The 14,666-nt window shown below is 42.0% G+C and overlaps 1 protein-coding gene across 1 annotated transcript; it reads right to left on the bottom strand.

The window, feature by feature from the left end:
* Positions 1 to 3,651: 3,651 nt before the first annotated feature.
* On the bottom strand, positions 3,652 to 4,704 carry LOC117275997 (uncharacterized). Its single transcript, XM_033655337.1, has one exon. The coding sequence runs from the start codon at positions 4,702 to 4,704 to the stop codon at positions 3,652 to 3,654; it is 1,053 nt and encodes a 350-aa protein (XP_033511228.1).
* Positions 4,705 to 14,666: the final 9,962 nt, after the last annotated feature.

Genomic DNA, 14,666 nt, shown 5'->3' with positions numbered 1-14,666 from the left:
GAATTTGGAAATTTTGAAGTTTCTTAGGCTTGAATCCGTATGTAATTCGTGTTTTTGATGTTGTTTGAGGTGGTTTGAGAATTTGACTAAGTTTGTATTGGGATATAGGACTTGTTAGTATGATTGGTTGAGGTCCCTAGGGGCCTAGGGTTGATTTCGGGTGGCTAACGGATCACGTTTTGAAGTTGTAGGATTGCTGAAGGTTTTCCACTACTGGTGTAATCGCACCTGCGGAGTGGGAACCGCAGGTGCGTGCCCGTAGAAGTGGAAGGTAAGCAGCAGAAGTGGCCAAGGGAGTGAAGTAGCAGAAGATCACAGGTGCGATGGTGTTCCCGCATCTGCGCGACTGCAGATGCAACAGAAAGGCCGCAGAAGCGGATTTGGCCTTGAAGCTTGACTCCGCAGAAGCAGAGATTTGTCTCGCAGAAGCGAGTGCGCTGGTGCGGAATAATGGGGCACAAGTGCGGAGTTAGACGCAGAAGTGGGCTCTGGGGCGCACCTGCGGGACCGCAGAAGCGACCAAGTTGCCCCGGGTGCGGAAGACCTTGTCAGAACCCATAAATGTGAGTCTTCGAGATTTTCACCATTTCTAACATTTTGGACTCAGACTTAGGCGATTTTGGAGAGGGTTTTCGAGGGGATTCTTAAGGCAAGCTTCTTGTACTCATTTTTGATCAATAATTATGTTTCCCCACCGATTTTCCACCTAGATGGTGTGTTTTTGAGGTGTAATTTGGGGGTTTGAGGCTAGGGATTTGGAGAATTGGTTTTGGAGATTTGAATGACCAATTGGTGTCGGATTTTGATGAATTTGGTATGGTTAGAATTATGAGTGAATGGGCTTTCAGATTTTATGACTTTTGTCGGATTTCGAGACGTGGGCCCGGGGGCCGGGTTTGGGCCGATTTCGGATTTTGGCTAAAATTTCGTTTTTTTCCTTTGGAATTGATTCCTTTAGCCTATATTGATTGTATTGTACTACTTGTGGCTAGACTCGGTATGTTTGGAGACTTATTTGAGGGGCAAGGCATTTTGGAGTAGAGTTTAGCCCGGATTAAGGTAAGTAACACTTTCAAACTTGGTTCTGAGGGTTCGAAACCCAGAATTATGTATTATGTTGTTGGTACTGAGGTGACGCACATGCCAAGTGATGAGTGTGCGGGCGTGCACCATGAGAATTGTGACCTAGATGATTGCATGGCACCGTATAGCGATTCTATATTGATGATATTCGTGTTTTCCTCATGTGATAAAGTAATTGAGCTGTCAATCATGCTAGATATCATGTTTAGGCTTTGTGTCGGTACTGTTGGGACCCAAAGTGGTCGTTTCTTGCTGTCACCTTACTGATTTTATTGATATTACGTACTCAGTCATATTAATTCATTTCATATCATATCTCAGTCTCAATTGTTATTTATTGATACATTATATCATTGTTTCGGGCTAGTTGTCATGACATTGATATTACTTGTGACTGCGAAGCTAAGTTGTGGCCATCGATTGGTAGAACATCGGTGATGAGGTTTACGACTGTCTATTCCAGCATCCATTACGACAGAGCAGCAATGCAAATTATTTTGTTTACGAAGTTTGCAGTTTCCTATATACAAGGCTCCGGTTGGCGAAGCTAAAGTTCTATTTGTACAGGGTGCTCTGGTCGATTGAGCTGACGGTTTGCTATATACATGATTTCAATTGGTGAAGTCGATGGCTCGTTTGTACAGGGTACTCCGATTAGTTAAGCAGGCAGATTGCTATATACAGGACTTCAACTGATGAAGCCGACGGTCCGTTTTGTACAAGGTGCTCCGATTATTTTGAATAGGCAATTTAATATGTACATGTCTTTCTGTATTAGGTGTCTAATTCCGAGGTACCTGTAAAAGATTCAAAGATTAGCCTTAGCTGTACCAGAAAAATTCAAGTAAAGGAGGAAGAGAGATAATCTTAGGAAAGTGGCGGATCCGACATTTGTCCCAGTGTTGTCTTAGTGCTTCCTTATTTCCTGTTGACTCTGCACTCAAAGAAATTTTTTTAGTGGGGGCGGGGAAGTTGGTTTGTGTCGACCATAATGTTTGTTTCCCCAAGCCTTTGACATGATTGCGCCGCGAAGTTCAGTAGATGGAATAAATTACTGCATATATATATATATATATATATATATATATATATATATATATATATATATATATATATTATTTTAGAAATTTGAAAATACTTTGCTTTTTTTAAGGCAAATGCCGTCGTTCCGGATTATGACATGTTACGAAAGGTTCTCCACACGCGAGCATATTCTCTTGAGAACTTTGTCTTGTTGATGTTGATTTTCCGTGATGCTTCTGACAACGCAGATGCTTGCTATCACGACAATGTCCTAATTTGAACTAATGCATTACAAGGCTTTCCTAAGGTTATGACTGAACCCTTTGAGGTTGCCTACGTATCCAAAACAGAATCAAGTCTGAATGTAGTTCGTGGATTATGATAAAATATGATGAAGATGACCGAGCCTGACTCAGGAAACCTATGTATCCAAATGGAATCAGGTCAAAGCGTTGTTAGATTACAACATATGCAAAATGATGAGATTTAAGAATGAAAATGGCCGAGTCTGACTCAGACTGCCTACGTATCCAAATGGAATCAGGCCAGAAAATAGTTTAATTACAAAAGATAATTGAATCCGATGAGGATTGCCTTCATATTCTTTTCTGAGGAAATCAAGTCGGCGTAGCTCCTGAGCATTATACAAAAGTGATATTTGGTTATTCTAATACAAGAGAAAGGGGTAGAGAAACCGAACCCTATATGGGTTTCCTACGTATCCCTCTGTGGGAAGTTAGGTTGAACGTAGTTCTGTTACAGCAAAAACTAACTTTGTTTATCTTCAAATATAGTATCTCTTGATTGCGTCTGAGTTGATGGGCTTCATATTGATTCTTCCATCCATTTCTGCCAAGATTATAGCTCCACCCGACAGTGTTCGGTGAACCACGTAAGGACCTTGCCAGTTTGGTGCGAACTTTCCTTTGGCTTCTTCTTGGTGGGGAAAGATTTTCTTAAAGACCAACTGCCCGATGTGAACTGGCAAGGTTTCACTCTCTTGTTAAATGCATTGGCCATCCTGTTCTGGTATAGCTGACCATGGCATACTGCATCCAATCTTTTCTCGTCGATGAGCATGAGCTGCTCCGATCTGACCCGTATCCACTATGTGTCATCCAATTTTGCCTCTTGAATGACCCTTAAAGATGGTATTTCAACTTCTATGAGTATCACAGCTTTAGTTCCGTATACCAACATGTATGGCGTTGCCTCAGTAGATGTTCTCATGGTAGTCCAATAACCCAGTAAGGCGAAAGATAGTTTCTTGTGCCATTGCCTGTGATTGTCCACTATCTTTCGTAGAATTCTCTTGATATTCTTGTTGGCTGCCTCCACCGCCCCATTCATTTGTGGTCTGTAGGCTGTGGAATTACGGTGGACGATTCTGAACTTCTCTCAGATTTCTCTCATGAGGTCGTTGTTGAGGTTAGCGACATTGTCAGTGATGATAGACTCCGGTATTCCAAATCTGCAGACAATGTTTTTTCTGATGTAATCTGCCACTACATTCTTTGTGACGGCCTTGTAAGTAGATTCCTTGGCCTATTTGGTGAAATAATCGACAACTACCAAGATGAAACGATGTCCATTTGATGTGGCAGGCTCTATAGGTCCAATCACATCCATTCCCCAAGTGTTGAACAGCCAGGGTGAACCCATTACATTTAACTCATTCAGTGGAACCCGGATGAAATCCCCGTGAATCTGGCACTGGTGGCACTTCTGCACATAGCAGATATTGTCGCTTTCCATAGTCATCCAAAAATATCCATCTGTCAAGATCTGCTTGGCTAATGTGAACCCATTCATGTGGGGTCCGCACGTTCCTGCATGTATTTCCTCCAATAATCTGGTTGACTCGGCAGCGTCTACACATCTCAACAAACCTAGATCTGGGGTCTTCCCGTACAGGATTTCCTCGTTGAGGAAACAATAGTTAACCAACCTCTTGAGGGATTGCTTTTGACCATTAGTAGCATTCTCTGGGTATTCTCTGGTTGCAAGGAATTTCTTGAGGTCGTGATACCGTGGTTTAACATCTGGTTTTTCATCTACATGGAAGCAATAGGGATGTTGATCCCTAATCTTTACCTCGATAGGGTCGATATAGTTCTTGTCTGGATGCTGAATCATAGATGATAGGGTTGCAAGGGCGTCAGCGAACTCGTTCTGAATCCTGGGGACGTGCTTAAAATCAATCTTCGTGAACTTCTTGCATAGCTCCTTCACGCGGTGCAAGTACGGAAGTATCTTGACATTCTTGGTGGACCATTCCTCTTGGACTTGATGTATCGGTAGATCAGAATCCCCTATGACCAAAGGTTCCTTGGCGTTCATGTCCACTGCCATTCTGATCCCAAGGATGCACGCTTCATATTCAGCCATATTATTGGTATAATGGAATCGTATCTTTGCCGATGTTGGATAGTGCTGTCTAGATTTCGAAATCAGGACTGTCCCAATTGCGACTCCTTTGAAGTTTTCTACTCCATCAAAAAAACATTCTCCATCCAGTGTACGATTCTGCAATATCTTCTCCAGCAAATCACACTTCTTCATCGGGAAAATACGTGGTAAGCGGCTCGTAATCCCCATCCACTGGATTCTCTGTGAGGTGTTTGGCTAAAGCTTGTCCTTTGATAGCCTTCTGAGTTATGTACACAATGTCAAATTCACTGAGGAGAATTTTCCATTTAGCTAGCTTTCCGGTAGGCATCGGCTTCTGGAAGATGTACTTGATCGGGTCGAGCCGAGATATCAGATGCGTAGTGTATGCTAACATATAAAGCCTTAGTTTCTGGGCAATCCAAGTCAGAGCACAACAAGTGTGTTATATCAGAGTATACTTGGCCTGACATGGCGTGAACTTCTTGCTTAAGTAGTAGATGGCATGCTCCTTTCTCCCAGTTTCGTCATGCTGTCCCGACATAAAACCGAAGGCATTATCCAAGACTGACAAATAGAGTAACAATGGCTTCCCTAGTTCGGGGGGAACCAACACTGGTGGATTTGATAGATACTCCTTGATTCTTTCGAAGGCTTTCTGGAACTCTTCTGTCCATTTTGTGGCAGCATCCTTCTTCAGCAACTTGAAAATGGGTTCACAAATTACCATGGACTGGGCTATGAAGCGACTGATGTAATTCAATCTACCTAGGAAACTCATCATATCTTTCTTGCTCTTTGGTAGTGGCAATTCCTGAATGGCCTTGATTTTTGATGGATCCAACTCTATCCCCTTCCTGCTTACAATGAAGCCCAACAGTTTCCCAGCGGGGACTCCGAATGCACACTTTGCCGGGTACTACTTCAAACTGTACCTTCACAGGCATTCAAAAAATTTCCTCAAATCGTCCAAGTGTTCCAAACTCTTTCGAGACTTTATGATGACATCATCCACATACACTTCAATCTCCTTATGAATCATGTCGTGAAAAAGGGTCGTCATGGCCCTCATGTAGGTGGCGCTAACGTTCTTGAGACCGAATGTCATGACTCTATAGAAATAAGCTGCCTAAGGTGTAGTGAAGGCCGCTTTCTCTGCATCTTCTTCATGCATCAATATTTGATGGTACCCAGCGAAACAATCCACAAACGACTGCAGTTCATGCTTCACGCAGTTTTTGATGAGGATGTGGATATTTGGCAGAGGGAAATCGTCCTTTGGACTAGCTTTGTTGAGATCTTGATAATACATGCATATTCTGATCTTTCCGTCTTTCTTGGGTACTGGGACAATATTTGCCAACCAACTGGGATAGTTGGTGACCCTTACCACATTTGCCTCTATTTGTTTGGTCACTTCTTCCTTTATCCTTAGACTTAAATCAGGTTTGATTTTTTTGGGTTTCTGCTTGACCGGAGGTATGGTAGGATCGGTGGGCAGTCTATGTGAGACAATGTCAGTACTTAATCCCGTCATATCATCATATGACCATGCAAACACATCGATGTACTATATAGGAGCTCAATCAGATTTTCCTTCTACTCAGCCTCTAGATGAATGCTGATATTGGTTTTCTTCACATCCTCTTCACTTCCAAGGTTTACCACTTCCGTTTCTTTGAGGTTGGGCTTTTTTTGACACTCCAACTGCTCGATATCCTGCGGGAGATTGTCGGGCATCATGCTCTCATTATATTCCTCGTAATCTGGGTCTTTGCGCTCGACGATTTCGTTACATGTCATAATCATGGGATGCAGTTTTTTAGCATTTTGATTACAAAAAAGAAAAGCTAAGTATAAATAAAGTGGTAAATAAGGTTGCAATATTTAAGAAAATGATTCTTTTTATTTCATCAAAAGAGGAACGTCTTAAGCGTTCAAAAGAGGCAAATGATAAAAAGGTACAAACACAGTGCAGGCCTCAATTGACCGTGCGCTTTTGCAAAAGAAAACTTTTACAGTTCCATACTACCAAGGCTCCCGGCGAACCAAAGATGGACGGCGGTCCAGTTCCGCAGCTCTTCCCCTGGTTTGGCATCCCTGATAGTTAGTGTCTTGATGTCAGTCCCTTCATAACACTCTTCAATCATATTCAGGAACAACTTTGCCATCCCATCGATGATATCATCTTCTAGCACTGAACTCTAACCCGAACTTGCAACATGCTCTGGCACAAAAACCTTTTTCTCATAGCTAACGGTACGAGCTTTCCCTTCCGGAGGCTGATTTCCTATGCCGACCTTTCCTTTCTGCCAGTTATGTTCAATTGGCTCTGTGATTGCGTCCAACCTGGCCCCCAGCCCTGTTCCTGGCCTGTATCCATATTTCATCATCTCCCTCATAGCTATCTTAGATCTATATGGAAACTGCATTCCCAAGTTCTGTTCATTTTCTTCCATTTCAGTAGCCTGCATGATTTCCACTACATGGAAATCAACTCTATCTATTCGTTCAATGAATGGAACATCATGCTCCAAATTCGTGAAGTGACCCCACTCGCCGTGAACCACGATTTCCTGACATCCCCTATCAAATTTCATGCATTGGTGTAAAGTGGATGGGACAGCTCCTGCCATATGTACTAGGGCCTTCCCAGTAGCAAGTTGGAGGAAGAGGAGATGTCCATTACTTGAAACAATATGGGAAGTTCGATCGGCCTGATCTGCAAGGCCAAATAAATTTCTCCAATAAGATCCTTCTGCGAACCATCAAAGGCCCTCACTCTCACGTGGTTTTCCTTCACCTCCCTTAAATGAATTCCTAACTCCCGTAGGGGGGAGAGCGGACAAATATTGACTCCTGACCCTCCATCGACCAACACTCGGGATGCCACTTTGTCACCACATTTGACAGTGATATGGAGTGCTTTGTTGTGACTTACGCCCTCGACAGGAAGTTCATCTCTTCTGAAAATGATCATATTTTCTTCGACCATTTTCCCAATTGTCATGGCCAGTGCCTCATTGGTGGTGTTATTGGCACACTTACCCCATTCAGTACTTTCAACATGGCATCCTTATGATTGTCGGAACTCATTAACAAACCTATGATTGATATCTGTGCTGGGGTTTTCATCAGCTACCCCTCCACAAAATATTCTTTATTTTACACTCTTCCAAAACTCGACGGCTTTTGGGTTTGTTATGTTCCTTCTTTAAATTTTCTCTCTTCCCACGTTCTCTCGATTGACATCTTTAGAAGCGTAGCATCTCCCGGACCTAGTCATACCATGAGCTGTGGCAGAGTCTGTCATTTTGGCCTTCCTCTCCGCCATATCTTGCCAAATTCTCCAATTTCGCAGATCCTGTCGAGTATACCAGGTGAGTGCTTCTCCCGTCAAACTTCTTATAAATAACATTAACCTTAGCTTCTTATTCCTACCCACTCCGACTAGCTTGTCACAATATTCCCTCAAATGTGCGTGGGGATCACCCGTCCCATCAAAGATATCGAACTTTGGGGGTTTATATCCTGCTGTCATATCCACATCCGGATGAATACACAAATCCTCATATCCAAAATTTTACTTCCTGGGGAAACTTGGAGGCTCTTCATTTGCTTTCTCAAGATTTGCAACTACTCAGATACTGACTCTTCTTCCTTACACCTGGCTTCCCTCTCCATTTCAGCGTCTTGATCAATCTCATACGGCACCCTGACCGTGACAAGTGCTGTAAAGCTAGGTTTAGAAATGGCATATACAGGGGGAACATACTGCTCATGGGTAGCAGCATGTGCCATAAGTATGTGCTGGTTAGTAAAAGTGACCCCGTCACGAGGAGGGGTGTGAGTTGCATTGGTGGTAATAGGCAGGTTTTGTAGTGTATGAATGTACTGTGGTACGTAGGGAGTGCAAATAGGGCTATTTAGTGGGTTTGCGGGGGTCACTGGAGGGATGACTCGAATGGTAGGAGCTGATGTTGGGGTGTTGTTGTTTTGGCATGATGTGGAAGGAAAGTGGTCAAGGATTTAATCCTGTCACGCCCCAAACTCGAGGAGCGCGACCGATGCTCAACCGAGAGAACCCGGCCGAGCAAGCCTGTTAGATTTCCTTCTACCCAAACTCATCCATGAATAAAGAGGAGATGTACTCCATTAATCTATCACTGAAAAGATTTTATTAACAACTTCCTTTTCATTCCCATTAGCAGCTTCATTCATAATTTTCAAAACATTACGAGTCTATAGATTTAATGAAAAACATAATTTCCAAGTACCAACGTTTCTAGTTCAATTCCTATCATCAACCATAACCCACAACCTGTCTATGGAGCCTCTAAATACAATAGAAGAGTAATATGGAAATGTCGGCCACAAGGCCCCGGCTATACCTGAAAACACAGTACATGAGAAACAAAAGATACATGACCCCAAAATGAAGTGGGGCTCACCAAATCAGCTAAAAAGAGTGTACTGCTATCACTGATCAATATCGCCTGCTGAAGAACCACCTACACCCATTAAAGATGCAGCGCCCCCGGCAAAAGGGATGTTAGTACTGTCGAATAGCACTAGTATATATAGCTAAAAATCATCTTTCAAAATAGAATGACCATATAAGAAAAGGCAACACATAGAAACAACAAGTCACAATCAACAATATCCAAATGTCCAGTTAAAACATAATAATTTTCAAAACACGAACTTCATATATAATTTTTGGTTGGGAGATCATTAGCACCGATAAACCACCGTCTTTGTTAGCACGGAGTCCGATCACACCCTATCGGCTAGGCCACCTCCCCACGGACAATGTGGTTTGATAGGTGATGGGAAAGAAAGTTGTTACCAAGAGTACTACCACCATGTGCGCAACATGGCGTCTGATCTCCACCCGATCAGCTAGGCCGCCTTCCCACATATGCCGTGTGGGTTGACTTTTCCAATCCATAAAGGTTTCAGTTTCATCCCAATTAAGGGGAATAATATCACAATTTTCCAAAGATTCCAATTTCATCCCAAATAAGGGGAATAATCACAATCCACCCCTACACCGACACGTGTAGTTTTAGGTGTGAGCCTTATGACCCACCCTTCCTCAGTTTTGCTAATGATGCTCCCAAAAATATTTTTGATTTGATTTGGAAACAAAAATATCATAAAAACTATTGTACTCACCTCAACATCTTTCACATTGTATAAATTCTCATTAGTATTTTCAGTCATTCGCAACGACAATATTTCCTTGGCTCATTAGGCCATTCACAAGATTTTTTTATTCCTGGCACGATGGTCGTATTTCATATTCCACACTTTCACCTCTTTCAATTTCAAAGATCACCATCAAATATCAACATATAGAATATTTCGATAATCATATACTTCAAATCCATTCGAAATGGGAACTTCAAACACGAATGGTTTCTTCCCAAAGAATGAGGCATACCAACCAACAATTTAAACGCACATGAAAAATCATAAATAATCAATACACCATTTATTCTTGCAATTCTCTTCCCCATAAATGACAATGTCCAATTTCAACACATGAGTATATAGAACTCGAATCATACTGGATATATTTATAAAACAAAGCATTAGTTAAAGCAGCCACTGATGGGCATGAATTGAGTATAAAAGCTCTTAGCAACTTCTATTTTTCCAAATCACTTTTAAAACAGTGGAGTTGAGGCTCATTTAATATTCTTTATTGCATCCTCTAAAATCATATGCACTACTAGCCACAACATAACTTAAATTCTTGGCACGTTGGCAACACTCTATTCCTTCAATCCGCTTATTTCATTTTCAAGCATCTTCAAAGATTATCAACAACAAGACACTTCCAATCAAGTCTTTAGGTACACATATGAGCAATTATGAGTCTTAAGCATATCGAGTTTTTCTCACCCAATTGGTATACTAGTTCTCATTTAAAACACGACTCAAAGCCACAACATTTTAATACACAAACCATGCTTTGAACATCTATCTTTCGACATAAGGCTCATTCGGAATAAACAAGTTTATAGGGAATAACCCGGAATATAGAAGTTAGGAAATCTTGAGCCAATCATACTTGATCTTACGGAAACATTATGGATATCTATTCTAAGAGAGAAAGTTTAGCCAACATACCTCGCTTTGAGCTTTACTTAAATTACTACAACGTTCCGAAAATTCTAGCAATCCCAATCTATTTTGAGACATAACAAAATTGAACCATAATTAGGAAGATATTCATGGTCTCAGCTCATTTGAGCATTTTATCAAACACTAGGTGTGCAAATTTAACTACAAGGTTCTTTTACAAGATTTCCTTCACTCCACAACCCAATCTTTACTTATTTGAGCTCAAGAATCTTCCCACAAACCTTATTAGTACAAGCATGTACAAATAATACTCTTATACCCAAGAATCATACTCCAATTCAACCTTCTTTTACCCAAATTCGAAATTAAAAACTAGGGTATGGAACCTTACCTCTTAGATGAAGATCTTGTGGGTTTTCCTTGTTAATCTTCCAAGATCTGAGCAAGACTTGATGAATAATTAGCCTAGGGTTTCCTCTCTCTCTAAAACATCAGATTTTTTCTCAAAAATGACCCAAAGCGTGTATTTAACTAAGTAGGGTCGGGTTTTAAAAACCCAAAAATAGAGCACCGGAACAGGTTTTGCGGTCGCATATGCAACCGCATAATGTTTATGCGGACCGCATATCGGTCGCATAATTGGTGTCCAAAATGACAAAAAAATCTGTCTGAGTCTGCGATCACTATGCGGTCCGCATAACTGTTATGCGGTCGCATAATGCACCACAGAACAGTTATACGGTCGCATAGTCGACCGCATAATTGCTCCCAAATTAACCCTCTCCTGCTCACTTATGCGGCCATTATGCGGCCCACAGAGTGATTATGCGGTCGCATAATGGACCGCATAAACGCGCTTTTCCGCCAAAAATTTTCCTTTACTTTTCGGTGTATTGTTCAACCCAAAATGTCCGAGCTACGGCGAGCTTGAATTCATTTGCGAAATTTTACGGGGCTGTACACTTAAATACTTCAAAAATTTTCGGGGTGTTACAAATCCAAAGAAGGGAATCGAGGTGGTTGAGGAAGTGTTGTCACAGCCAGGTGCGCTAGTTCCCTGATATGCTGTACTTCCTCCCTTAGAGACTCCATTTCCTAGACCATCCTGGCCACATGTTCATTATTCCTGGTGTCGTCCATTTCCCCGATCGCCCTGGGCTGTCGGCTATGACCAGAGCATGTTCAGTTAGGTTTTCTGCGGCTGGCATCTTTCCCTTTAACCTTAGATTATATGGTGGTTCTGCCAGTTTTGATTGACACAAACCAACTTTCTTTTCTTTCAGGGGTAATAATAAAGCAAAATGAAAAATAAGAAGAAAGTATAAGAAAAAGGAACAAGAGTCAGTTTCTTCATTTATACAAGCAGGAGATCACACAGAGCAATTAATTCATGCATTAAGGCTAACGCATTTCCTAGAATTCGTGGGGGGCTCTCATTGCCGAAGGTAGGCCTAAATCGCAGATATTTGGTAGACATTTAGACTTGACACATTTAGATCCGAAGCAATTTGTTTTCATTGATAATTTGGACTGATATAAGTGGGAACAAAGATTGCATCACCGCTTCACAGAACTATATGGGCTTGGACAACTTGCCCTTTTGGAAAGTAAAAGAGAGAACTAGGGATAAGGGTACAAAGTGGGAAAGAGGGGGAAGTCAATCAACTCTAATAACCATTCCCTGAGTCGCTTCCCATTTCTTCTTCTTCTTCTTCTTCTTCTTCTTCTTTTGGATCCTCCTCCGGGTCTTCTTCAAACTCCTCCTCACCATCAATTCTAATAACTATCCCCTGAGTCGTTTCCCATTTCTTCTTCTTCTTCTTTTTCTTCTTCTTCTTCTTCTTCTTCTTCTTCTTCTTCTTCTTCTTCTTCTTCTTCTTCTTCTTCTTCTTCTTCTTCTTCTTCTTCTTTCGGATCCTCCTCCGGGTCTTCTTCAAACTCCTCCTCGTCATCATTGAACTCTGACTCCTTCTCCGGATCTTCTTCTGGCTCTATGATGCACTCCACTACCCGGCCATCGTCTTCAGCAGGTGACAATATATGATCGATGGATCCTGGGACCACTTGACGGTGCATCAAAGTAGTCAAAAAGTAATGTGGCAGGATCTTATGGTAAATCTGCAATGTAGCCACTGCGTCCTCTAACCAGGCTATACCCTCTCTGCTTGGCCGGGCCAGCTCTTCTTCTTCGTTGCTCCAAACATAATATGCAGGAGTACACCACAAGTTTTGGACCATCGGCATTGTGACCAGGACGTTCCACTCTTCTTGGAGCCTTCTTATCCTGGGGATTGGAATCTATCCATTGTACACATCCTCATATAGCGCTGCCCTTATCCACAGAGGCACATCTTAGATCATCTCGAACTGTCTGAGGACCCGCAGGGGTGAGTATGGTTGAATACCTTTAAGTCCGATCAGTTCAATGAAGTATTTCTCAGGAGTCCTCAAAATTGCTCTTCCACCTAACCAGGATAGCTTCCAGTTGATCCATTCCCCCACTCAGATTTGTCAGTATTTCCCTCCATTCTTCTTGCCCATGTGGGGAGACCCAATGTCTTATTCTTTCATTGTGGCTATGGATCATGTTGCTGACACCCATGAAATAATCGATGGTGGCCTCCAGTTTGAAAAATGTTCAGTAGCCCAGATATGAAGCAACAAGTTACAACCCTTAAAGAAATCATACCCTCGCGCACATGCGGACAAATCCCTCAGCATCCGAGCTAGATCCATCGGCACCAAAGTAGCTTGAATATTTCCACAGGTCGCCAGAACCAATAGTCCCAGCAGTGCCATTGAGAAAGTGATAGGCCTGAGACTCTCCCACGTTGCGTGGTCACATTGAAACTCTCCTGAATACCACTCGTAGCTTTCATGGTGCCCAAATCTGTCAAACAGCTGGTCGAGGGTCACCCATCCCTCCTCGATACTTTTGAGACTCCAATTGTTGGCCAGGCCTAAAGCATCCAAGAACCGGTAACCGGGCATAGTAACTAGCAAAATTGGCTTCCCTCCGTTGAACGGCAGCTTCGCGAAACTCGTGACTTCCTCCAATGTCGGTACTAATTCACAGTTGGAAAATTTGAACACCACCTTATCCGGATCCCAAAATTCTATCAGCAGGCGAGTAAGCACCCCGTCTGCTCGGATATTCAGCAAAGCGGTTAGTACACCCAGGTGTGCCCGAATCTCATCTCCGTGTTCCCGACGAATATTCTTCCACTGCTGCTTCAATTTATATGGTGCTCCCATTACCATTCTAATCTCAGGGATGTTTAGGTTGATTTCCATTTTCTGAGGTAGGTAAAAGAATGATGTTTGGTAAGTGTTTGCTTCAGATCTTTAAGTATCTTGTCAGGTTTGTTTGTCTTTCCATAGAAGTCATGTCGTTGGGTGCATGACCCGTTGACATTAGGATGGATTTCCTAATTGTGTGTCGATGCCAAGGACCGAGTCACCTAAGGTTTATACAGTATGACCTATTTTTACTAGAGTAGAGTATTTCCTACTTTTGTGTTGGACTAAAGGCTGCGAGAAGTTATGTCAATTGACCTGACAAAGCCATTCTCTGAAACTGGAGAGTTTTGAAAAGAAGGTTCGGGGGGGGGGGAGGGGTGTAAAAGACAACCCTCGCGTGCCATTGTATATGATAGTGTACGGCCAAGACTCGATAGGAAGAAATGTGATGACAGTGTATATAAAGCAGTAACAAATAAGAGTGTAGCAGCAATAAGCATTATAATAAAGAAGGTAAGCAAGTAATTGCAATTTTATCTACAATTAAAGCAATGTACAAATAAATCTAGATGCCAAATTAGTCTAAGTCTGCTAAGGTCAGAACCTAAGTGTGAGTTACCTAATAGAGTCGCCATATTGTTGCACCCTATTTTGCGCTAGTCAAAAATGGATTAAACTTGTGGTTTCTCTGTTGTTCATAAAAGAGAGTCTCCACCTAATATTTAAAGGTATACTAGGGTACCTATTTAATTACTAAATCATATTATTTATTTAGTCTGCTAACCGGTGAGATTATGTGTAACGACCCGATCAGTTATTTTGAGCTCTAGCAAATGACC

This window comes from Nicotiana tomentosiformis, chromosome 4 (assembly GCF_000390325.3).
Source record: "Nicotiana tomentosiformis chromosome 4, ASM39032v3, whole genome shotgun sequence".
NCBI lineage: Eukaryota > Viridiplantae > Streptophyta > Magnoliopsida > Solanales > Solanaceae > Nicotiana > Nicotiana tomentosiformis.
Note: the sequence above shows the minus strand (reverse complement) of the source record. Positions and strands in the feature narration are given on the sequence as shown.